Source organism: Bathycoccus prasinos (genome assembly GCF_002220235.1).
Source record: "Bathycoccus prasinos genomic : Chromosome_1".
NCBI lineage: Eukaryota > Viridiplantae > Chlorophyta > Mamiellophyceae > Mamiellales > Bathycoccaceae > Bathycoccus > Bathycoccus prasinos.
In genome coordinates, this window is record NC_024008.1 from 1,235,038 (window position 1) to 1,259,287 (window position 24,250).

Below are 24,250 nucleotides of genomic sequence, written 5' to 3' on the forward strand. Positions count from 1 at the left end.
TTTCTGATCACACAAAATAAAGACATGCGCACCGTAGGAGTCAACCTCCTCCTCCCCTCTAAAGTCTCGCGTACGAGTACGTATACTACCGCGAGACGAAGAAAGAGTCCACATCCGAAAAGAGCGGTGAACGCGAGGAGGACGGTTTTGAAGGTTTCGAGAGAAGAAGAAGAACCAAATTTGGTGTTGTGTTTGAGGATTCCTGATGATGAGGAGGATGGTCTCGAGGCGAATCAAAATCAGATACAAAAAGAAGACGAAGAAGAGGGAGTAGAAGAAGGAGAAGAAGAGATAACTGTTAGGGAAGGAGCGAAGAGAAAGATAGGGCACGAGTGCGATGTGTGCGAGAAGGTGTTTCGATATCCATCACAGTTGACCAGACACATGCGTACTCACACGAACGAGAAACCGTACAAATGCGATGTTTGCTGGAAGTGTTTTCGTCAATCTGGTCATTTGCAAACCCACATGCGCATTCACACGAACGAGAAACCGTACGAATGTGATTTTTGCGATAAAGCTTTTCGTGATTCTGGTAATTTGAAAAGGCACATGCGTATTCACACGAACGAGAGACCGTATGAGTGTGACGTGTGCGAGTGGCGTTTTCGTCATTCTGGTCATTTGCGAAGCCACAAGCTTATTCACACGGGCGAGAAACCGTACGAATGCGATTTGTGCGAGAAGCGTTTTCGTCGATCTAATACTTTGAAAAGGCACAAGCGTCTCTGTCATTAGCCTTCGTATATAGTCCTTAGCGTAGTACAAATACATACCCGTACAAAAGTACCTTCACGCCAGCACTTTCCCTTTATCACTCTCGCGCGCCGCGCGAATATCATTTTTTGGACCCTTTGAGTCTTCATTTTCCCCCAACTCTCTTTGTATTACAAGACGTTGAGAAATGAATCCTCCTCCTTCTCCTCCTCCTCCGTTGAGGAGTACGGCACCACCGCCTCCTCCTCATTCTCCTCCTACTCACGCTCAGCACAGCAACAGTCAACACAACGCGCGTTACCCTGTATCGCAGCAGCCTTCGCAGCGACCAAATCCAACGCAACACCAACACCACCAATCGTCGTCTCCGTCGTCGTTTTCTTCACTCGCGGTGAATGCGCACGCACCGACGACGACGACGACGGAAACCGCGAAAGAACAACTCGGGAGAATTACGTTTCAGTCGACCGCTTTGGAAAAAGTAAACTCGGAGTTGTTCTCGCTGACGTACGGGGCGTTTCTCGTGCAGTTGTTGAGAGACGCGAACGGGGACGCTTCGTTCGTGAATGCGAAATTACGGGGGATTGGGAAATCGATCGGGAATCGATTGATCGAGGAGTATCTGGCGAAGATGATGAATACTGGCGGTGGTGGGAACGGAGTGGGGAATGGCAGTTATTACGGGGGCAGTAATAACGCGGCGGATTCGTGCAAAACGTTTCGAGAGGTTATGGAGAACGTGGCGTTTGTCGGGTTTCGCATGTTCCTCAACGCGCGGTGTCGATTAGTCGATTGGAGCAGTAATAGTAGTAGTAACGGTAGTAGTGGTAATACTCCCACCACGAATGACAACAGTACCAGCAACATGAACAGTAACAGTAGTAGTAGTCACGAGAGCGTTACGTTAGCGATCGAGGATCTCTCTTTGGCGGATTTCGTGGAGTTGCCGGAAAAATATACGAACAGTTTGTCGTATTGCGAGGTTGTGTGCGGCGTGGTGGAGGGCGCTTTGGAATCAGTCAACGTGAGAGTGAAAGTGCACTTTGTTAAAGACGGATTGAGGAGCGATTTGTCGTCTAGTTACGTCGGGCAAACGCAAGAAAGCGAGAGGGTGGTGAAGAATTGTAAGTTTGCGTTGCGCGTGACGTCGTTAGGACCGATCGAGGACGAACCGTATCCGTTTCAAGATGACGATTAGTAATCATTATACCAGGTGCAGTGGGTATATTTATGTGCTAATAACAACGCAGTGTAAGAATACATATTTACTAATACTACAAAGCGCAAAAGCGGCGGTGACTTTTCTTATTTTTCTTGTACGCTCTTTAACGATTGAAGACGTTCGTTAACTTCGCACGTGATGTCCGTGATATTTACGACAATAACATGGAATGCACTTAAGTTTTTCGGTAGGTGTTGCGACGCATTGAGTTCGTCATCTTCCTCGCTCCCTTCATTGTCGTTGTCGAGTATGATGTCTTGCGATCCAGGCGTCGGCGGCGGCGACAGCGTCGAGTTCTTCGCGCCGCTCTTTCGTATCCGCTGAAACGTAGACGCTTTTCTCGAAAGTTCCACGCGAATGTGACGAGAGGACGTTTGCGTCATGTTCTCAACCATGTTCTTGTTGTTCTTGTTGTTGTTCTTTTTCTCCTTCTCTTTTGTCGCGTCCTTCCCCTCGTCTCCTCGTTTAGCAGTTGCCGATGTGGTTGGTGTTGTCACCGAAAACTCTTTTGAAATTGAAAACTCTCTCGCAAAGTTTCTCTTCGTCATCTTCCCGGTTTTCTCGTTCTTCTCTTCGTTTTCGTCGTTCAAAATCTCCTCGAAAAACTCATCAACGCTCCTCTCGCCCGGGTTGGGTTTGATCTGTCCACTCGCGCTCGCTTCGGAAAATAGCGTATACAAGGATTCGCCGGTGAAGTTTTTCTCCTTTGAAAACCCCAAGAGTCTCTTCGTCGCTGTGTTTGCGTACACTATGGACATCGTCGCATCGCGTTCCTCTTCGTCTTCGTCCATGTTTTCCTGGTCTTCGCGATTATATATATAATTCCCGTACTCATCGGGAATTCGTTCTTCTTCTTCTTCTTTTTTTTCTTTATCACGACAATCGTCATCTTCTTCTTTTTTATCTACCGAACCTAAACTGATCAACATGAACCCTCTATCGCTATCATCAATCGCGTCCATGAAATACATCTGCATCGCCGTCTTCTCGATCGTTTTCGCGCACGCGTCCGCTAATCGAGTCAATAAGTTCAAATCTTCCCCAGACATGTCGTGCCTCGGCTTCGTATCCAAAACGCAAAACGATCCGAACCGCACGCCTCGAACGATAATCGGTGCGCCGGCGTAAAACCGCAAATGCGGCGGACCTAAAACTAACTCGTTCGTTTGAAACCGAAAATCTTGCATCGCGTCTTCCACGACCAATACTTTCGGTTCTTTCGGCAACAGCGTCCATCCACAGAAACTGTTCTCCCTCTTCGTCTCCGTCGCATCTAACCCAATATTCGCCCTAAATGTTTGCTTGTTCTTCCCTACTATGGTGACTAAACACATCGGCACTCTCAATGCCGTCGCGCAAATCGACGTCAACAAATCAAAATGTTCGTCCGCGTCTTTGTTCTCGATGTCTAAAATTCCGCTCGCTCGCACCGCTAACAATCGCTCCTTCTCGTTTCTCGGTTTCGGCGCTCCGGAAAACAAAACTCCATCGCCGTCCACGATAACGTACGGTGAGTTTCGGTACCCGTTGTCTATGATATCTAAATCTGTCATCACGTTCGCCAACGCGGCTTCGTGCGCGACTTTTCTCATCTTCGCTTGTTTCGACCCCGTGGACTCGTTGTAAAACGCCTTGTTGTTTTCGTTTTTACTCGTCGCGCCGCCGCACAAGGTGTTCGAGCCACCGACATCACCACCACCGCATTGTTCTTGTTGTTGTTGTTGTTCGTTTTCTCTCGCGGCGTTGCTCGGGAGCGATAAACAATCCGCCACGTTGTTGTTCTCGTTGCCTTCTCCCATCGCGTTGCTCTCCGTCGCTTTCCAATGTGCGTCGTCCATCGGATTTGAGGAAACGAACGCTTTCGCGCGCAACGAATACAAACACTAATAACGTTGGTCAAAAACTACTTTTCTGCGAAAACGAGACGGAGAGTAATTCCACGTATAAAACGAATCGAGTAGAGGCGCGCGCGCAATTTAGGTGCTTTTAAAATACATAAATATGTTGCGCGGATATGTAAAGCGTGTGTCAATTAAGGTTATCCCCCGTCGTTATCCGATTTGTGCGGACAAATCAGAGCGAGCGAGAAATTGAGAGATTTTTTGAATCTTTGAATTTTTTTCACATCAAGGGCTAAAAATTTGCGCTACTTATGTACCAATATCTCGGGTATTTATCTCAGTCAGATGTATCCCAAACGTCTTCGAATGGTTGCCGGGAAGAACATGCGTAAAATTCCCTCGCCGTTGACGATGGGGACGATGATTTGCGTCGCGCCGCTTAAAACTTTCAAGCCTTCCCAACACCGTTCGGGAGTCGGGAGCGGGACGAGTAAACGACCCATGCCAAACACCGCGACGGCGAAGAAATGCGTGACTAAATTCAAAGGGTTCGGGTCTAAACCGGAGAGTAAGGCGATGGGACCTCGAGCGTATCCACCGCCGAGCTTGAGGTATTGAAAGCACGCTTTGCGCATCTCTTCCATGCCGGAGTTTTCGGATTTGGTAAAGACTTTATACAAGGCGTTGGCCAAGGTGTTGATGGTTAACGCCGGTCGCGTTCGGTGCGCGTAGAATTCGTCGACGGCTTTTTGTATGCCGGAGATGTTGTACGCGTCCGACTGGCCGTCGCGGAAAGACGGACCCAACGGTTGTAGCGTCGATTTGAAGGTGGCGATGTCGCTCAAAGCGACGGTCATGCCACCCCCGGTCAACGGATGGCGCATGTTAAACGAATCCCCGAGCAAAACTGCCCCTTTTGTTCGCTTCGGATTCGCCGGCATCGTTTTGTTCGGCATTGCCTTAAAGTCGCCGCGTTCGACGGCAATTTTCAAATACGGTTGCACGCGCTTAGGAACTTGTGGTAAAATTTTCTCCAAGACGTACTTCGCCATCGACCCGTCTTTGACGCGAGGCATTTTCACGTGTGAAGGAATATCCACCAAACACCGAACTTCTTTCGAGGAGATCGGGTAGAACAAAACCGGAGATGGATCTCCCAAAACCACGTGGCCTTGATTCGCGTTTTCGCCTAAAATTTCGCTCGGCGCGCCGTCTAAAATCAACCCGACAAAGTGCGAAGGGTGATCAATCTTATTATCCGCTAACTTTTTCCTCAAAGAGGAAAAGTGCCCATCGCACACGATGGTCAACGGCGCGTAGGACGTAAACCTTTTCGGTTTCTCCTTTCCTGCGACTAATTGCCCGTTCACCCACTCGTCGCCTCCGATGTCGTACGCGATGCCGGCGACGCCACCGTCGTTCGCCTCGTCGTTCCACGTCTCCCCGTTTTCTTTCACTAAAAACTTCACCGTCCCTTCTCTCAAAGTCACGTTTTTATTCCCGTACGCTTTCCTTCTCAACTGTTGCACGAACCTCCCGTTATGAAACGACCTCCCGGCGATATCATCGTTCAGCGATTGCTCGTCCAGCGGATACATCATCGTCGCCTCCTCCCCGTCTTTATACATGGTATATCCGTACACTTTCTGCGCGTCGATGTTCTCCACGCACGATTCTAAACCTAACTCTTTCAATTTCTTATACCCGCCCGGTTGTAACAACTCCCCGACGATTCTTTCCGGCGTCGTCGCGTCTCGTTCCACGCACAACACTTTCCTCCCTTCGTCGCCTAACACGCACGCCAACGAAGCCCCCGCGACGCCGGCGCCAACGATGATGACGTCCCACTTCTGGTCCCGTTCGTCCGAGGACGACGGGAGCGTAAACGTAAACTCGTTTCTTTTCTTCGGTGCCACGTAATCACTCCCATTCGTATTAGTCTTCGTATTACCACCACCACCTGTCATCTTTTTCTCCTCGTTCGACGATACAGACGACGACGGAAACGAGGACGATGCAGATGCGTTCGTCTCGTCGTCGTCATCTTTGATGATGGATTTCTTCTTCTTAAACGAAGAAGACATGCGCTTCATCAACGAACCCGCCATATTATTTTAACAACAACAACAACAACAATATATTCTCTGTACTTCTCCTCCTCCGATGATGATATATGTGCGATGATGACGACGACGATGAGAGTTGCAACAAGTGTTACGCGTTAATAATAGTAGTATTCAAACGAAGAGATCTTCGAAAAATGTGTCGTGTGTTTTTGAGAAAAAAGGATGATTTTGATTTCTTAAAAAAAAAAAATGTAGGCACACACGTGTTGCAGGAGTTTATATACAAAGCTTTAAGACAATTCGAATTACATATGTACACGTAAAAGGAGCTGGTATACTCGTAATCAACACAGGCAATACTTATCATTCATCATTTTACGCGAACGCGAGGAGTAAAACGCTCGTAAAAAACGTTAAAAAGTAAAACTCGGAAGGAGAAAAGGCGGCGCGACGCGCCGCCGGCGAAATAATCAAAGTGCTCGTCGGAGGAGGACTCGGTGGAGGAGGACTCGGCGGAGGCGCGAGTTTTACGACGGTAATTGGCGCCTTGATAGAACTGACAGTGACAGTTAAATCAGCTTGTCCATCGAGCGCTGCGACCAAGTTTGTCGCGTCATCGGTGACCAGTTTCGTTTCCACGACGGCGAGGTTGGCGAACGAGGACGTTTCGACTTTGAAATCGACTTGGACGGCGTTCGTCGCGGTTAATTTTCGTCGCCGGTAATTATCGTCGTCGGCGCCACTGAAAACAACATCGGTGATATCCGTGATGGTGATTTTATCGACTTCAACGGCCAAGTAGGAAGCCATGCCCGCGATAAAGGCGGTCTTTTGCGCGTCCAAAAATGTTGCGACGGAGTATGGCGAAAGTTCCAAGGAAGATTCAATCGCTGCAACAGAGTTCGGTTTGCACGCGGCAGTACTTATTGTCTTGCCTGCAGAACACGAGGTTGCTCCGGAAAGGGAGTATCCAGAGTTGCAATTGAAAATACACGTTTCGCCGTGCGAGAGTAACTCTTTGCAAGCACCGATACTTCCGTTTTCTGGTGTTTTCTCCGACGCGTCGCATTTTTGCGTATTCGTGATGGCGTTGTTATCGTAATCCAACATTGTAGGGGAGACGCAAGCGCCTTCACCGTCGCATACTTTTGAGTAGACGCCAGAAATCGTGTCCGTTGAGCACGGAGCACCCTTCTTTGTTGCATAGTACACACCTCCCCACAACCAAAAGCACGGTTTGTTTTCTGCTTGGGGAAGGTCAACTCTGCATTCGTTTTTATAGCACCCACCCGTCTTCGAATCAACTGTGCAAATTGTCCCGTACGGTTTCCAGTAATCGCGCGAATCGCACGATTTCGAAACGCCATCGCACGTTTCTGCAACATCGCATCCACCTTCACCAGCGGCGGCTCTGCACACGACATCCTTCGCCGCGATGCTGCACGCGTCGGTACAACAGCCGTCGTGGTAACTCGAACACGTTTTACCTGTTTTCAGTTTACACGTGGACGCATCGCAACAGTTTTGTTCATTTGCACCGTAATATAAAGTGTTCGTGCAATCTTTACCGTAACAATCGCACTCTTCACCTTCTTCAACGATTCCGTTACCGCAAACGTTGGTATTCCCTTGAGTCAAGCACGACTTCATGTCTTCGATTTTATCGTTGTATACGTCTTTCGAGCACGTCGACCATTGCGTTTCGAGTTCATTACCCGCAAGCGCGGCCATAATTAATCCAGCAGCAGGGCAACTCTCTGTGCCAGAATCGCCATCACCATCGTGCGGAAATCCAAGGTTATGTCCTATTTCGTGCGCAACGGTTGCAGCGCTGTATCGCAACGTATTGGTGTATCTGACCTCGTTTACGTTTTGCGCCCATGTTGCGCAAACCGTACCCAACCACGCAAGTCCAATGGTACCGCCGTCAAAATCGTGTCCAGACAGTACAACGACATCGTCCGCGCCGTTGAAAAAAGAAGCATCCTGCTCAACCACCCAATTCGAAACGTTGTCTAAGAATTTTTCCACGTCGACTTCATCATCATTTTCACAATAATCGCACGCCTCGGTATCGTCCGCAAGCGTGGCGTGCGTCCACGGTTCCGACGTTCCAAGATTACCGTCCGAAACAGTATTTCCTTGACTCGCGCTAAAGATACCGAATCCACTCACGACCACGTTTAATTCGACATCAAAGACCCCGTCGTAAAGCGCGTTGACAAAGTTCATAACCGCCAACGAATCCATGATGCAATCCATATCCGTCTTCCCATCATTTATGTAGTCCGCGGAGCGTTTCATATCGATGATGACGTACGTTTCCAACTGAGCAGTCCAATGTTCGCCGGCGTGATTAAGCCTTCGTCGCATTCGTTTCTTGTGTCCGTGTTCGTCGTCGGCGGTGGTCCCAGGTTTATACATTACCTCGTCGAATCTGGTCCCTTCCAAGTTGTTGTCGAGTTCGTCTTCCGCTCGAAAGGCGATGAAATACGTCGATCGTAACTTCTTACTCAAACTGATTCTATCACTGGTCGCAATCGAATCATCGCCATCCGCGTCATCATCCTGTAAAAGCGAACGGCTTCTTCGCCGTCTCATCTTCTCCTGCGCCACGTCCTCGGTAAAGTCCGCGTGCGGCGACGCCAAAGAAATGCTCTCATTCTTCGCGACGACGTTGAAGTGCGCGCGAGATCCCCCCGGGCAAAGATTCCCAGACGCGATGTTATTCGCATTTTTCGTTCCCGCAGTCGTCGTCGAAGAAGAAGAAAGCACGGTTTTACCGTCGTAAAAGCATTTCTTCTCTCGTTCCAACTCGAGCGTATTCACCCAATCGATCGACTTCGGTTCGTTTCCGTTCAATTGGTCCACGAACAAGGCGCCATTTTTGAGAAATTTTTTGTACGATTGTTCCACGTTCACGCGAAAGTGCGTCCCGAACGCGGTGAATTCAACCGCGGTAATCTTTTCATCAGTATCATCGTCAGGAGAGGAAGTTAAAGATGATTTCGTCGCCCTCGTCGTTTCTACTTTTGAAAACGTCACGACTTCGAACGCTTTCAGGGAAGCTTTCGCCGGCGACTCGAACGCATTCACGACAGTTAGAGAGAACAACGACGCAAAAACGAAGAACAAAAGAAGAGAAAAAACAACCCCTTTGTTGTTGTCGACGAAGAATCGTTTTTGTTGCCGCATCGTCGTCGTCGCATTCATCGTCGATAAAAAAAGTGCTTCGCGCCTCTCCGCTTCTCTCTCTCTCTCGCTCTCTTTGTTTTGCGCGCAGTTACGAGGAATACTGTGTGTGTGTGTTACTCCTGTACTCCTGTAATATACGAATAAATATGTGACGACTTGACCCCCCTTTCGTTCATCAAAAAGTCCCTCCTTTTTTTGTTCATTTTTTTCGCGTGTTCATTTTTTTTTTGCTCTCGTAGAAGGAAAAGGAGCAAAAAGAGGAGCTCTAGAGTAAAAAGAGGAGCGCAACCGCCGCCAAAACACGTCTGCACTTCACTTGGAATTTACTACTCGTTTGGAATCTCATTCATCATCATCAACACGTAGTATCAGTTAAAGAAAAAGAAGAGAGCTCTGCGACTATAAGTGAGACTGTTCTTCTCGCGTAATGTTTGACCGTCATAAAAGCGACGAGGATGGATCTTCTTCTTCTTCTTCTTCTTCTTTGTCTTCCGACGACGACGAGGAAAAGAAGAAGAAGAAGAAGATGAAAAAAAAAGACACGCTGAAAATCAACCAAAAATTTGCCTCGCGCTTCGAACACAACGAACGGAGGAAAGAGGAACACCGGTTGAAAGAAAAAGTCGGGAAAGAGTATTTAGTGAAAGGGATGATGATGAAACAGAAGAAGAGCGATGGGAGCAGCGATTCTGATGATGACGACGATGATGAGAGCAGCAGTTCGGACGAGGGCGATATTCCAGAGACGAAAGAGAAGCAGTTCGTGGACGTGTTGACAAAGTTGAAGAATAAAGATCCGTCGGTGTACGATCCGAACGCGAAGTTGTACGACGAATCTTCCTCTTCTTCCTCCTCTTCGGAGTCTGAATCCGATTCTGGACCTGATGACTCCGATAAAAAGAAGAAGAAGAAAAAGAAGAAGAAGATGACGTTGCGGGAAGTGCAAGCGAGAGACTTGCTCGAAGGCGGCGCCAGGACGTACGAATCGGACGACGACGAAGATGGGTTAGGCAAACGAAACAAAGATGCCGGCCCGTCGTACGTGGAAGAGCAAGAGGCGTTGAAGAAGGCGTTCAAAAGCGCCGCCGGTAATAGCAGGAGCAATAACAGTAGTAGTAGTAGCGGCGACGACGACGACGGAAATTCAGATTCAGATTCAGACGACGACATCGGAGGATTAGTCGTGAAGAAACGCGCAGAGAAATTCGACAACAACAACGCGAAGGACAGCACTCATAAAATAGAAGACGAGAATAAGAAAAAGTTAGCCGAGGTTTTGAAAGACGAGGACGAGTTTTTGAAAGATTACATCGTCAATCGCAAATGGACGGATATCAACGCCGATGGAAGAACAAACGGAGGAGATTCAGATTCGGATTCCTCCGAGGAAGATTTAGAAAGACAAGAACAGTTTGAACACGAATACAACTTCCGATTCGAAGAGCCAGGGGGGACATCTATTCGGTCGCACGCGAGAAACATCGACGGGACGCTTCGTCGCGAAGACACCCGTCGTCGCGAGAAGAGACAAAGCGTAAAAGAGAGGAAACAGACCGAGCGGCAAAAGTTGATGGAGGAAGTCAAACGCTTGAAGAACTTAAAGAGAGAAGAGATTCGTAAAAAAGTCGATTTGATTTCGAAAATTGGTGGCATTTCCGGCACTGACGCGGCAAAGATTGCCGATTTAACTCAAGAATTTGATCCAGACGCGCACGATCGGGCGATGCGAGAATTGTACGAGAGTAAAGAGAACGACGAAGCCTATCAAGAGTTGGAGGATGAAGACGGGAACCCAATTAAACCGGAGTTTGACGACGATGTAGAGGACGAGTTGAAGGTGTTGATGAAAGCACCAGAGGAGGTCAACGCGAGAGAAAACGAACGCTTCGAGAAGATTCGGAAGAACATGGCAAAAGTAGACGCAAAGTTACAAGCCGAGAAGGATTTATTGGACGGAGATGATGATGAAGACGATAGCGACGACAACGCGGCAGAGGAGCGAGACGGAGACGCAGCAGATGATCAAAACGACGACGACGACGATAACGATCAAAATCAAGAAAACGTGTACTCCAAACGCGCTTTGAAGCGATGGAAGAAAGAGTTGCAGCAGAAAATGGATGAGTTTTATTCCCTCGATTACGAAGATTTCGTCGATGGATTACCGACTCGGTTTCAATACAAAGAAGTCGCGCCGTCCAACTACGGCTTAACTACGCGCGAAATTCTCTCCTTGGACGATAAGGATTTAAATCAAATAGTCAGTTTGAAGAAAATCGCGCCGTACAGAGAAGACGAAGGGTTCTTGAGCGCGAAAAATCGCGCGAGAGCGCGCGAGTTGGCCGAGAAGTTCTTGAAGCAAAAGAGGCAAGACGAGAAGAAACGAGGCGACGGTAAAAAGCGCAAGAATAAAGACGATAAAGAAGACGACGATGATGATGACGACGACGATAAAGAAGCGCGCATGGCGTCGTACGCCTCCTCCGCGTGGGGTAAACGAAATAAGTCTTCAAATAAGAACGAAACTGGAGTGGATCCGAATGCTGCCCCATTGGATACTCGGTCTCGCAACGCCAAGAAAAACGCCAAGAAGCGCGCGAAAGCGAAAGCGAAGCAGGAAGAAGGAGCGTAAAACTTTTAACAACAGATTTTAGGATAGAACAATACATAAAAACATTTGTTTCTTTACAACGCCAACGTCGGCTTAAAGTTCGATTGCAAAAACGCCTTCTTGCTCTTCGACCCTTTCCTTTTCCCTTGCCCGCCGTCGTTCCCTCGCTTCTTCGCTCGGCGTTCCAGTTGCTGCTCGGCTTTCTCCTCGGCCATTTTTTTACGAAACTCTCTCTTCTCTTTCTTATTTCTCGTTTTCGTCGGTTGTATTTCTGTTGTTGTTGATTGTGCTGCTACTGCGGCGGCTGCTTTCGCCGCTCGCGTTTGCGCGACTAGACTACTGCTCGTTTTCTTCTTCTCAACGAGAATTTTTGGAGAAAGACGAAGCCCAGGGGTGGATTTATCATCATCTTCATCTTCTTCGGACTCTTTCGCGCTGTCGTCTTTCTTTTCCTCCTCAAGCTCGTCTTCTTCATCGGACTCTTCTTCTTCTTCTTCGCCTTCTTCTTCGTTGCTCTCTTCGATTTTCTCTAATCCGTATATGGTCAGCTCTGGCATCCTCTTCTTCTTTTTGCATTCATTTTCATCATCACCGTCAGCATCATCATCATCATCATCGGATGCTTTTTTCTTCTTCCCCGTTCTCGCGCCCCCGCAACAGGCTTGGAAATCAAACATAGTATACGTGTTACGCGAGATTGAGAAGCGAGACCAGCAAAAAGTGAGGACGAGAGAGAAAGAGAGAGAGAGCAGAGAAAGCTCTTTCTTTTCTTTTACTCCGAGCAGCGCGCTTTGGGTGCGTTGTGAGGTTTTTCACGTGACCTTTGGGGAACGAGAGGACAGCCTGGACAGGGAAACGAAGCGCAGATATTTGTACACGAGCAGAGCTTTTGGTGCGTGTGTGTGATAATAGTACAAAACGTTATAAAAATATATATATAAATAAAGAGAAGATTCCTCTCGATCTCTCTCTCTCTCTCTCTTGTTGTTGTTGTTGTTGTTGTTGTTTCTCGTCGCGCTTTCTCTCTCGCTCTCGTCGTTCACTTTTCGAGCGTGGAGTATTTACTTCTTTCGCGTTGTGTTCAATTTTTTGTTTCCTTTTCCTGACGAGAGTGTCCGTTAGTCCGTTCGGATATTCATTTCTTTTCTCTCCTTGATCCTTCTACGCCCCACCACCTGCTACTCCTCCCGCCGCTGCTACCCCGTCCTCCTCTGCACCACCGCTTTTCTTATTTTTCCCGCTCCTCGATTTCGTCACCTTCCGGTACGCTCGGCCGATTAAACTTTTCTTCTTCTTCAAAACTCTCGTCGGTTTCCCGGTGACCGGGTCGAGTTCTTCCACCGAGATCATGGAACTCCCGGCTTCCGAACCGACGTCGGAGCTGTTGTCGTCGATCGCGAGATCGTCCGATCCTCCAGTCGTCGTCGCGTTCTCTTTACCGTCTTCTTTCCCGGGGCGGTGTAACCCGCACCACGCGAAGAGCTTTTCAAACATACTTACGTGTAAGTGTGTTTGTGTTTATGCCGTTTGGGTGGTTTTTGAAAATGTTTTTCGTTTGGTTTGGGGGAAAATGCACGCACGAACAAAAACTTGGACGTTTCTCACACAAAGAGAGCGCACACACACACTTTGGGCTTTTATCACGCGTAGAAAGAAGAAACGAGAGAGAGAGAAGAAGACGAAGTGTATATAAACAGTAAGAATGCACCGAGCGCGCTCGAAAGGCATCGGTCGCAAATATGAACACACCAGTCGCGAAACGCACCTGACGAGAAGAAAAACGAAAGATGTGTACTTGCAAAAGGCGGCGTTCATGGAAGCGTTCGCGAAAAGGAAAAAAGAGGAGAAGAAAGAAATGATGGAGCGATTGGAGAGGAAAAGAACACAAAGCGAGGTGCCGACGGTGCACGGATCGAGCTCGAAACCGGACGAGAGGAAGGTGGATTTGAAAACGTGCGTGAGCGAACCCGGGGAGGAGATTTTGGTCAAATCGTTGAAGAGTAAATCTGGAGGCGTGGTTGGGAAGATGGAATACAGCGGGAAAGCGTTTCCGATCGAGAAGAGGAAGAAGATCATGATGGCGAGGAAAGCGGAAATTGAGTTGGTTTTGGAGCAGAAGCTAGAGAAGGAGCTGATGATGCGAGAAGAAGGAGTGGAAGAGGGTGACGCAGACGAGGACGAGGAACGGGTAGAGCTCCCGGTGTTTATAGGCTCGATGTCCAAGAAGAAGAAGAAGCATAACAAGAAGATGGCGCGACGAGCGTACACGAAATGATGATGATGATGATGATAGGAATATAGAAATAGCATAGAAGAGAGATTATGTTGTAGTGGGTAATAATAATAATAATAGAAATAGTGTACACTAACTAATGATGAGGACGACGATGATGATTTAATCGAACGGCTAATATTTTAATCCTCCTAAAAGCGCGATAAGTGCAACCTCGCTTGATCTCGCATGTTCTGAACGCTAGCTCTATCTTCCGCGCTGATATTGCTGGAATACTCAGACTCTAAATATTCCGTTAAGTCTAACATTGCGTCGCTGTAGTTGTGTAGTAAAAAATGACACATCCCAGAGTCTCTCACGTTCATTATTCTTATCGCCCCATCCGGCGAGCAGTACTTCTGGTATTCGCACATCGCCAACGCGTTCTTGTAATCGCTCTTGTTAAAGTATATGGACTTGAGGTTCGTCAGCATTCTCGTGTAAAATGCTCTCGGTTTTAAGTGGTTATCTTCCAGAAAAGATCTATCGATGGTGACTCGTTCGCCTTTCCGTAGTCTATACAGTTTGGAGAGCATTTCTTCGGCGTCTTCTACGAACAACACGTCTCCATCGTGAAAACAATCGACTAAAATCTCACATTCGGGCACATCTGCTGGGCGAATCATAAAATGTCCGGGAAGATTCACGCCAACCATGTTAATTCCGACCATTTTCGCGATTTCCATGTATATCAAAGATAACGTAATCGGAATTCCTCGCTTCGTATCCAAAACTTTGTCCACGCACGAGTTTCCGACGGCGTAATAATCCTCCAGATTCCCTTGAAACGCCGTCTCTGGATTCACCTCTTTGTTGAATAAAAGCGTGGAGATTTTCTTAATCGTACGCAAGGTAAAGCGCTCCTCTCGGTTTTCCGGCAACTCTTTCTCCACCTCCTCCGCCAACGCTTTCACTCGATTTTTCTGCTCGTTTACGTCCAACTCTGGATTCGCGTGCATCGCTATCAAACACGCGCCGTGGAAAAGATCGTATTGGGAACTCTCGAACGCCTCGTTCTCTTCGATAAACGTTTGAAACAACGTTTGACCTCGTCGTTCTCTGGTCCAATTCGCTAAGGCAACATCTAAATTCACCTCGATGTCGTCGACGTTTTCTTCGTTCATCCTTTCGTCGTCATCTAACGTCGACTGCTGTTGGATGCGTCGTCGTCGGTCGCGCTCGATTTTTGCTTTTCTCGCGTTGTATATCATTAAAATTCTTCTGGAATAATCAGTCGTGGAAGTAGTCGTAGTGGTGTTGTTTGTATTCGCCCTGTGGTTTGTCGTGCAAAAGTAAGAAAAGGAGAAGGAGGAGTGCGCGCGCATGTGTGTCTTGTGTGTGTTTTTGTGTGTGTTTTTTGCGTGCAATTTTTATCCAAAACATCCAAAAAAAACAAGTTAAAGTGCTCACATTATTCACATCTACTGCGAGTCCTCTTATTATATTACTACTTTTATTACGAAGTATCGTAATACGTCTCCCTCACTTTCGAATCGTGGAAGACAACTTTATTCCTTTTCACGTTGGTTTGATCGAAATGACTCGCGCTCTCGAACCGCGATCGGTTGCTGGAGGATTCCACGTTTAATATCAAACGCGGATTTTTGTGCAGTTTCGTTTTCGCGTCGAGCTCGTCCTCGGCTAATTTCGAGGAGATCAAAGCTTGGATGCTTCTTTGGACAAAGCGAGAATCGAGCATTTGAGGCACGGCTTGTACCATTCTTTGGACGTTTGGTAAGCCGTTTTGGCCGGCGAATGGGAACATGTCTTCCAATGTATCGATTTCCATTCGCCACTCGCGTTCGATTTTAGCATCTTCGCGTTTGTCTTCTTCGGCGCCGCGTTCGATTTTACTATCACTACTACTATTACTACTACTAAAGTTTAAGTACACTTTGGGATTCTTACTGGCCATTTCGGCCACGTCGCAAGTCGGGAAGATTTTCCGCATGGACAACAATCGAGACGAAACGCGTTCGAGACCGACCCGGAAGAGTAAATCTTCGACGAGTCGCTTATTGTTGTTCGCGTTCGTTGTCGTTCGCAGCGACGGCAGAAGTAAAAGTAAGCGCTCTTTCATTTTCGAGTATTCGCCGTCTTCTTCTGATTCTATCTCGCGGTCGCGATTGTCCCTGAAAAACTCTCTCTGCAATTGCTCGTCGGTCACCAAGACCGACGTGTCTCGATCTCGATGCACTTCTTGAATGTTAGTATTGGTGTTGTTGTTCTTTTTGTTAAAGTACTCTTTCGGCATCATCCGCAAATCATCCCTCGTAATCGTGTCCTCGTCAGAATTCGAAAGTTTCTTGCTCCAGTGAAATCGCTCGTTGATTCGAACGACGTCGTCGCGTTCTTCTTCTTCTTCTTCTTCTTCTTCTTCTTCTTCTTCTTCTTCTTTCGTTTCTCTTTCTGGGTGCGCTTTTGGATAATAATATCTTCTTCTTCTTCTTAGTTGGTCAAGGGTAATTTGTTCTTTGTTGCGGCGGTATAAAACTCGGGAACAACAACAACAACAACGACAACAACGACGACGAAACGAAGGAAAAGCCTGACGATGCGACGACGACGCGCGTGGTAATCCCGTCGTCGTCATCGTCGTCGTCGTCGACGACTTTTTTAAAGCACTTCTTTCCCTTTTTTCCCTTTTTTTCTCTTTTTTTTAGGGTCTGAATGTGACATACTTATTTCTTAATTTCGGCCGTAAACCCTTAATAATGCGCAAATGCTGTGCGATTTTCATCGCGCGAAATCCATTCCTATAATGGCTTTGTGGTCTAGTGGTATGATTCCCCCTTCGGGTAAAACCTTAGTGAAATGTTCTAAACATGGGGGAGGCCCCGATTTCGATTATCGGCAAAGCCCGTTTATTTTTTGCTTGTAGATGGGAGTACTATATATTACTACAGTGATTCCAGCGCGGTTTATATATTTTGTGTGTATTAATTACATCCGTCTACTTCACCGTTTGCTGTAAAAGTCCCCACCAATTTCGCCGCCAATTTTTTTGCTCCCGGACGAAACTCGGCAATATTTCAACAGCATCGCCTCTCGCGTCATCCCGGGAGTTTTCACCATCCCTTCCAAATACGGCTCTAATTCTGTTAACAACCATTTCGGCTTTGATTTCCACAAGACTGCGAATCTATCTTTTGGTTCTCTCGGCATCGCGTTCGCGACTAACGCGCTCGCAACGTTTCGTTTGAACTCGTTCTCGGAGGCGAAAAACGCCAATCCGGCAAACAGCGCATCCATCGTTTTCTTATCCTCATCGATATCGATTTTAAACTCGTCGATGATAATCTCTTCGTTGACGGCTTTGATAGCTTCCAAGTAGTTGAATTTTGCGTTTTGCTCGAATCTGTGCTTGATGTATCGCTCCAACTTGAACCGCACGACTAAATCTTTCGTTGTTTTTACTCCTCGTTCTTGTTCTTGTTCTCCTCCTCCTTCTTCCTCCCTTGCTCTCTTCTTCCCCAAGAGCGTAGAATTCATGTTTTTGTTAGTAAAGCCAAACTTTTTCAAAACGAGATCTAACACCTCCATTGGAAACTTCTTTTCCGTGAACTCAAACGCCTCCGGCGCGGTCATCCCCACGTCTTCACTTTTACTAAAATCATACTTCCCACTCTCCACCGCGCTCGCCATGACAATCCCTAAAACGTACTCAATTGCCTCTTCGTCTATTCCTCTCCATCTATTCTCTCCAACCTCGACCGCGTTAATCAAACTCGACGGATTTTCCAACGCGTCCTTCAACTCCATCTCGCTCGCTTGCACTTTCGAGAGCAAAAAATCAAACCCGTACGACGAAGACGATTTTGAAGTTTTCTTTCCATCTTCTTCTAATTCTTCCTCTTCGACAGAGGATTTCGTAATCATAAACTTCTTCTCTAAAAACATCTTCAACTTCTCCAATCTGGGCGCGATTTCCGTCAAATCTAAATGCGAGGACACTTGCGCGTGCGTTTTCGCTATTTTCTTCCCATCCGCATCTCTCTCAATCGTCCCGTCGTCAAACTTCCCGGGAGGTGCGCACAACAGTAACGTGTTCGAAGTATCCACTCGTTTCACCACGAACGTTTTGTTCTTCGTGCACAGCACCGCTTCTTCCTCTGGTTCGCCTTTAAACTCGATCGTGCCGTCGTTTCCGTCGGACATTAGCTGCTCGTAAATCTCATCCGACACTTCCAACATTTCGTATTTTCGAGCGTGGAAATCTTTGTCGTAATGCAAAGAGAACGTTTCCGTGTCGTCTATATCGTAGTTCTTTTGGAACCAGTTCGGGTCTGACTCGGTTTCTTTTGTCTCTCCTCCCATCGTTTAAAAGTCGTGATAAAAGTAAAAGTTTGTGTCCGATTATTATTATTATTATTGTTATTATTATTCGTGTGTGTGTGTGTTGTTGTGTTGTTGTTGGTACGCGTTTTAAAAATTTCAATCTGCTTTAATTAAAAAAAGTAAAAAGAAATGTTTCAATTTATAAAATACCATCCATCATGGAACGGAGGATGAGAGCTAAATGGCTATCGTCGCTATCATCGCGAGCACTATCTTCGTTGATTTTCTTCACTATCCGGTCTTCTTCGTCTGTATCTTCTTCGTTGTTTGTTTTATCAAAAGCGAAGAAGAAACGTTTTCTCTTCTCGAAGGCTCTCGCGGCGGCGAGCTTCGCGCGGCGAGCGAGAGTTATCGAGAGCGAGTCTCTCTCGCGCAAGACGTCTTCGACGGTGAGATGAGTCGGTGTCGTCGTCGTGGAGGACGTAACGAACATCATCTTTTCCGCCACGGCTTTTAGTATCGGTTGTAACACGGTACGTTTGATTTTAATCGTCGCGTTTATTCCTGGCGCAGAGCGATGACGGAGAGAGGAAGATGTTCTGCGTTTGCGCTTTCGAGTCGTCGTCGTCGTCGCTTTCACTTGAACATTATTTTCCTTCTTGTTCTCTTGTTCTTCTTTTCCATCCTCGTCGTCGTCGTTCAAAGGTTCCGCTGCTTTCAACATCGTCAACTGTTTCTTCGTCTCGTCGCTTTTCTTTTGCATTTGTCGTAAACCTCTGGCGACGATGAACTCCTCGGTCAAATCTAGGCAATACGAGGCGGCGCTTCGCAACGCCATCTTCTTCCCGTTACCTAAGATGAACTTTGGATTGCGGCCACGCGTGATTTTTGCCGTCGCCAACTGTAACGACTCCACGAATTCGTCCAGAGAGGACAAGCACGTGTTCGCGTCCACGTCTCTCCAAAACCTGCCAGCTTCGCTCTCAAAAAACGGTTTCAAGCGGTCTAAACGGACTAAGTGCGCGGTTAACAGGCGCAACTCGGAACTGATGTCGTCGTTTTCTTTTTGAAGACGTTTGAGTAAGATGAAATCGGAGCGTTCCTTTTCTTCCTCTTTTTGTTCTTCCTCTTCTTCGTGATCGTCCTCGTCCTCGTATTCAACCTCTTCTTGTTCTTCTTGTTCTTCTTCTAACCGTAAAAGTTCTCGAAAGAACACGGGAACGAACGAAGCCGAGACGACGTTCTCTGCCAACTTCATTTTCAACGCATCCAAGTCCAACACGTCGCCGACATTTGAATACGTCTTTGTCGTAAAAAACGCGCGCATGGATTTCGGTAAATGTTTCGAATCAAACGCACACGTCGCGGCAAGGAAGACGTTCTCGATACCCCGCCCGCGACAGTCGTCCACGGTTTGCGCGACGCAATCCCATGCTTTGGAGGTGGTTAAAACGCCTCCCCCTCCCCCTCCTTCCATCCTGTCGCTTTCGTGCATCTCGGCGGCGAGCGCCCACGTCTCGAGTTTTGGTAAGAGCAAAAGAATGACGTTGTCTTCTTCGTCTTCGCCTTCGGCGATTTTTAATTTCACCAAGTTTTCGCTCAATATTCTTTGCGTGCCGATCAACGCGTCGCCGTCGCCGCGTTCGAGGATGGACGCCAAGTCGATTTGACACACGACTTTCACCGGATCCAACTGTAATTGAAGACTCGCTAATCCGAGTAAAGACGTTTGCGCCGGACAGTTTGCGAACAGAATTTTACTCAAAGATCCACCTATTTTCTTCATCGGTTTGGACGCCGACGTTATGCATTCGTGAAGTTTTGTCGTGCCGATTAAATAGTTCGGTAACGCCTCTCCAACCGGCGCGCGCGCGAACGCCGACGACCTTCTCGAGGACGCCTTGTTCCCGCTGTGCTTTTCCAAACCAACTCTCCAATCCGCGCGCTCCACACCTTTTACTTCGCCTTTGCTTTGCGCCAACACGAAGGATTCTAAACTTTCTTTGTGTCGTTTCTTCAACGCGTTCGCGCGAACGGCGATTTCAATAATCGTGTTCCGTTTCGCCTCGTCGAGAATTTCTCGATCCTCGTCTTCAGCTTTTAAAATTTTCACCAGGGTCCCGGGACGAAACAAAGGTAACCACTCCTCGCGGATAATCTTCTCGCCGTTTCGAAACATCGAACCTTCGACGTCATCGTATTCACATCTGTGTCGCAAAGTTGTAGGATCGAACGAGGATATCGTGCACCGACGAAACGTGTTCGCTCGGGACCAATACACTTCCACGCGAGTGCCCAACGCGTCCCAGCCTCGCAACGTCAACTCGCGACCGACGTGACGAACGACGTCCGTCTCGTGCTGTTTCGTGACGAAACTCTTGAGTTTCTTAGTCGTTTCGTTCTCCGGTAACGCGTGGTCAAACATCGCCATTAACTCGTCTCTGCTCTGGAAACACTCGTTGAGGAGTTTGTTTTTTGTCTTTTTCGCTTTGTGAACGTTGCGAGTAATCGTCGGAGGATTCACTAACAATTGATTTCGCAAAAACCGCATCAAGGATGAGATCAACGCCGCGTTACACGTCGCGCGTAAATCGGCACCGGAGCAGTTGTTCGTTTCCTTCGCGACCCAACGCAATGTTGCATCCGTAGGCGGTTTGGGCGTCCATTTCGAAGTGTGGCATTTTAAAATCTCGAATCGCGCGTCTTCGTTCGGCAACGAGAATAAGATTTCTCGGTCGAACCGACCGGGACGTCGCAACGCTGGATCGATAGCGTCTGGTCTATTTGTTGCGCCGATGACGATGACTTGTCCGCGATCGGAAACGCCATCCATTAACGATAATAATGTCGTCACGACCGAGGCGTGAATGTTGGACGAATCGCTCGCTTGGTTCGCTCGGTTCGGAGCTAATCCGTCCATTTCGTCAAAGAATATGACACTCGGAGCGCATTTCTGCGCCTCTTCGAAGATCAATCGCAACGTTCTTTCTGCTTCGCCGGAATATTTACCCAAGCAGTCCGCGCCTTTGCGACAAAAGAAGGTTATTTTTTGTTGGTCTTCGCCGCCGCCTTCGTTGACTCTCTTCATATTCTGCTTCGCAACCGCGCCAACCAACGCGCGAATGGCGGCGGTTTTCCCGGTCCCAGGCGCGCCGTGGAGTAAAATCCCGCGCGCTTTATTCACACCCACGCCTTTAAAAATATCTGGATACAACAACGGTAAAACGGTCACTTCTTTCAACGCGTGTATAATCTCCGGGTTACCGGCGATGGAATCCCACCCGTCGGGATGGCCAAACGTGTTCGTTTCCGTATTTACACTCCCGCCTCCGACGGTGAAGCGTTCGATCCGCGTCGTATCTTTCATTTTTCTGTTTTTCTCTCGTTTGTGAAACGCCAACTCGTCGTTGTTCGCGTGTAGAATAATCTCGTCTATTTCGTTTTCTTTCCGTTTCCGTTCTCTCCGTTCGGCGTCTTGGACGGATTTACGAATCAAAGCCTCGCGACTTCGCGCGAACGTGTGGTCGAATCGCGCGGCTTTATTCCCTCTCGGTTTAATCTCTGCGCCAGCTCTGGCCGCCGCTAACGGCAAGTACGACATACCGTCGTCCGCGATTGTTCTCGAAACTCTAAATCTCGAGGCGTTGTTTCTTTTGTTCTCACCGTTAAACTCGTCTTCCGAATCTCTTTCCAACGCGTCTTCGTTTCCTTCATCCTCCTCCTCCTCTTTGGGATGTAACAACTCCTCCAGTGCGAAATTCGTCCACTCGATTGCGTTTTTACTCGTCAACCGTTTAATATGCATCGGGCACGCCAACGAATACGTGCTCGTGTTAAACGCGCACTTATCGTCGTGCGCGCAAATCAAGTGGTAACTCCTCGGACATTCCGGAACGACGCACCCGATCGCCGCGCCTTTCTGTTTACACTTATGACACGGAATTTTCTTCGACCGTTGAATCGCGTCCGGTAATTTCCTCAGTCGTTCTTTCTCGTGGTCGTAATACACTTCCGGGCACCACAGACCGCACGACTGGTGGACTCGTTTGGAGTGGACGTCGTTGGGAAGAAAAATCGGACCGAGCCACTCGTCTTTTTGCAAAGACGCGAGGACGTCCTGGACGACTTTCCGAGGTCGTTTCGGAACGAAGTTCGGTTTGCAACACAGGAAACACGTCGATAATAAAGTCGGCTTTCCTGGTGGTTCGTGCTGTTGTTCGCCCGTCATCGTCGTCGTAAAAGTTTCGTTGTCTCTCTTTTCTTCTTCTTCCGTGCTTTTTGCGCAAAATCTGTTTGCGCGCGTTTTCAAATTACTAATTTTTTTGTAGCCTCCTCCACGCCTCCTCGTCTTTTAAACGCATGATCACTTTTGTTGCGTGTACTTAAGTGTGGTTCGAGAAGAAGAGATGAGGTGGTTCTTTGTGGTTCTTCTGTGTTCTTCGTCTTCTCCTTCTTCTTCTCTTTAACTTCTTCTTCTCGAAAGAGAAGAAGAGCTGATGAAAGTGACGAGATATTTGAGAACAGACGACGAGAGAAAAAAAAAAATTTTTGATTTTTTTTTTTCGTCTTTTCCTTCTTCTTCACTCTTTTTGGCTGTCGAATAATTTGTCAAGACACCAAAACACACTTAGTAGTAAGTATTCTTTAAGCGAGAGAAGAAGAAGGGAGAGAGTGCACAACAACGGCAAAAAGAGAGGTATTTAAGAAGAAGATGTCGTCGCGACGGAAGCAGAGCGGCACGAACAACAACAAGGTCGTTCACGTCATCGATGGGATTCCTCCTATTCTTTCTCGGGAACGAGAGGAACAAGTATTAGTAGTACAACAAAGAGGCGGCGAAAAGGAGGACGAGATAAATCAATCGCATCATCATCATCATCAGCCGCCGGGGAAGAAGAAGAGCAGCACTTTGAGCAAATCGAAAAGGAAAAGCCGAGGAGGAGAAAGAGGAACAAAAGAAGGAGAAGAAGAAGAAGTAGACGACGATGGTAATAACAACAACAACAACAAAAACGGAGAAGAATTTGAAGAGGAAACAGACGACGACGACGACATGCGGACGCTCGGAGAGCGAGTGAGAGCGTTGGAAGTTTCCGTCAATGGGGGTGGAGCCACCACCTCGGAAAAGAAGACAACGACGACGAAGAACGACGACGATAAAGACGCGACGGCGGCACCATCGTTCGTGCCACCGAAAGCGGACTCTTTGGCGACGCTTCTCGCGCAAGCGTTAGCCGCGGATGACGTGCAGTTATTGGAAAGGTGCTTCTCCGTGCACGATAAACGCGTGATTGAAACCACGGTCGGGCGCTTGAGCGGTCCTCTGGCGATGAAACTTTTGAGCGTATGCCTCGATAACATGAAAGACAAACCGAATCGCGGGGAACGGTTGGCCAAGTGGTGCCGAGCGACGTTGGTGAGACACGCTGGGTTTGCCAGCGTCTCGCCGAACGCGCAGAGAACGTTGGCGCATTTACAATCACAAATTAACGCGCGGACGGCGCAACGAGAACCTCTGTTGCACCTCATGGGACGGTTAGACTTGTTGCTCTACGCGAGTTCGCGAGACGAGGTGCAAGACGCAAACGAAAACGCGAGGTTAAACGAGGACGAACGAGGTATACCAGCGGCGGAATACCACGAGGCAGTGGACGTTTTAGACGATTTAGTCGTCGGGGGTGGTGGAGAAGACGAGAGCGACGAAGAGGATGATTTCGACGAGGACAATAGCGAAGGCGAAGAGTGGGAAACCGACGACGACGATTCGGACGAGGACGAGGACGAAGACATGGACGACTCGGAAGACGAGGAAGACCCGTTCGTAAAAGCCGACCGTAAGGAAGATATGGAAGAAGATGACGACGACGACGAGGAGGAGGAAGACGATTGAAATTATTAAGACGTTTCTACGCGTACTTTTGTTGTCGTGTTAGAGTCGATACTCTTCACTTCACGCATTATTCACACATCACTCTTCCCTCGTTCCTCAAATAATACTACGCTTCTCTCTGCCGCTCAAAATGATGTCGAAGTGCGCCTTTTCGTCGT

The 24,250-nt window shown here is 47.9% G+C and overlaps 13 protein-coding genes and 1 non-coding gene across 14 annotated transcripts; 6 read left to right on the top strand and 8 right to left on the bottom strand.

Annotated features, from left to right (window-relative positions):
* Positions 1–24: 24 nt before the first annotated feature.
* Bathy01g06780 lies at positions 25–738 on the top strand (the record flags this gene model as incomplete). The annotated part of the gene is made up of 1 exon (XM_007515194.1): positions 25–738. The coding sequence occupies one exon, from the start codon at positions 25–27 to the stop codon at positions 736–738; it is 714 nt and encodes a 237-aa protein (XP_007515256.1).
* Positions 739–904: 166 nt separating this feature from the next.
* Bathy01g06790 (trafficking protein particle complex subunit 3) lies at positions 905–1,915 on the top strand (the record flags this gene model as incomplete). Its single annotated transcript, XM_007515630.1, has 1 exon — positions 905–1,915. One exon carries the CDS (start codon positions 905–907, stop codon positions 1,913–1,915), a length of 1,011 nt encoding a protein of 336 aa, XP_007515692.1.
* Positions 1,916–2,022: 107 nt separating this feature from the next.
* Bathy01g06800 (diguanylate cyclase) lies at positions 2,023–3,777 on the bottom strand (the record flags this gene model as incomplete). The annotated part of the gene is made up of 1 exon (XM_007515491.1): positions 2,023–3,777. One exon carries the CDS (start codon positions 3,775–3,777, stop codon positions 2,023–2,025), a length of 1,755 nt encoding a protein of 584 aa, XP_007515553.1.
* Positions 3,778–4,121: 344 nt separating this feature from the next.
* Positions 4,122–5,888, bottom strand: Bathy01g06810 (predicted protein; the record flags this gene model as incomplete). Its single annotated transcript, XM_007515226.1, has 1 exon — positions 4,122–5,888. The coding sequence occupies one exon, from the start codon at positions 5,886–5,888 to the stop codon at positions 4,122–4,124; it is 1,767 nt and encodes a 588-aa protein (XP_007515288.1).
* A 333-nt stretch (positions 5,889–6,221) lies between these two features.
* On the bottom strand, positions 6,222–9,059 carry Bathy01g06820 (predicted protein; the record flags this gene model as incomplete). Its single annotated transcript, XM_007515148.1, has 1 exon — positions 6,222–9,059. The coding sequence occupies one exon, from the start codon at positions 9,057–9,059 to the stop codon at positions 6,222–6,224; it is 2,838 nt and encodes a 945-aa protein (XP_007515210.1).
* A 409-nt stretch (positions 9,060–9,468) lies between these two features.
* On the top strand, positions 9,469–11,673 carry Bathy01g06830 (predicted protein; the record flags this gene model as incomplete). The annotated part of the gene is made up of 1 exon (XM_007515369.1): positions 9,469–11,673. One exon carries the CDS (start codon positions 9,469–9,471, stop codon positions 11,671–11,673), a length of 2,205 nt encoding a protein of 734 aa, XP_007515431.1.
* A 53-nt stretch (positions 11,674–11,726) lies between these two features.
* Positions 11,727–12,329, bottom strand: Bathy01g06840 (unknown protein; the record flags this gene model as incomplete). Its single annotated transcript, XM_007515410.1, has 1 exon — positions 11,727–12,329. One exon carries the CDS (start codon positions 12,327–12,329, stop codon positions 11,727–11,729), a length of 603 nt encoding a protein of 200 aa, XP_007515472.1.
* Positions 12,330–13,354: 1,025 nt separating this feature from the next.
* Bathy01g06850 (unknown protein) lies at positions 13,355–13,927 on the top strand (the record flags this gene model as incomplete). Its single annotated transcript, XM_007515728.1, has 1 exon — positions 13,355–13,927. The coding sequence occupies one exon, from the start codon at positions 13,355–13,357 to the stop codon at positions 13,925–13,927; it is 573 nt and encodes a 190-aa protein (XP_007515790.1).
* A 149-nt stretch (positions 13,928–14,076) lies between these two features.
* Positions 14,077–15,048, bottom strand: Bathy01g06860 (conserved hypothetical protein; the record flags this gene model as incomplete). Its single annotated transcript, XM_007515548.1, has 1 exon — positions 14,077–15,048. One exon carries the CDS (start codon positions 15,046–15,048, stop codon positions 14,077–14,079), a length of 972 nt encoding a protein of 323 aa, XP_007515610.1.
* A 332-nt stretch (positions 15,049–15,380) lies between these two features.
* On the bottom strand, positions 15,381–16,517 carry Bathy01g06870 (predicted protein; the record flags this gene model as incomplete). The annotated part of the gene is made up of 1 exon (XM_007515514.1): positions 15,381–16,517. One exon carries the CDS (start codon positions 16,515–16,517, stop codon positions 15,381–15,383), a length of 1,137 nt encoding a protein of 378 aa, XP_007515576.1.
* Positions 16,518–16,687: 170 nt separating this feature from the next.
* Positions 16,688–16,786, top strand: tRNA_Pseudo_CGG. Its single transcript has 2 exons — positions 16,688–16,723; positions 16,751–16,786. It is a non-coding gene (tRNA).
* A 96-nt stretch (positions 16,787–16,882) lies between these two features.
* On the bottom strand, positions 16,883–18,241 carry Bathy01g06880 (predicted protein; the record flags this gene model as incomplete). Its single annotated transcript, XM_007515147.1, has 1 exon — positions 16,883–18,241. One exon carries the CDS (start codon positions 18,239–18,241, stop codon positions 16,883–16,885), a length of 1,359 nt encoding a protein of 452 aa, XP_007515209.1.
* Positions 18,242–18,401: 160 nt separating this feature from the next.
* On the bottom strand, positions 18,402–22,430 carry Bathy01g06890 (hypothetical protein; the record flags this gene model as incomplete). The annotated part of the gene is made up of 1 exon (XM_007515515.1): positions 18,402–22,430. One exon carries the CDS (start codon positions 22,428–22,430, stop codon positions 18,402–18,404), a length of 4,029 nt encoding a protein of 1,342 aa, XP_007515577.1.
* Positions 22,431–22,913: 483 nt separating this feature from the next.
* On the top strand, positions 22,914–24,092 carry Bathy01g06900 (predicted protein; the record flags this gene model as incomplete). Its single annotated transcript, XM_007515366.1, has 1 exon — positions 22,914–24,092. One exon carries the CDS (start codon positions 22,914–22,916, stop codon positions 24,090–24,092), a length of 1,179 nt encoding a protein of 392 aa, XP_007515428.1.
* Between the last annotated feature and the right edge of the window lie 158 nt (positions 24,093–24,250).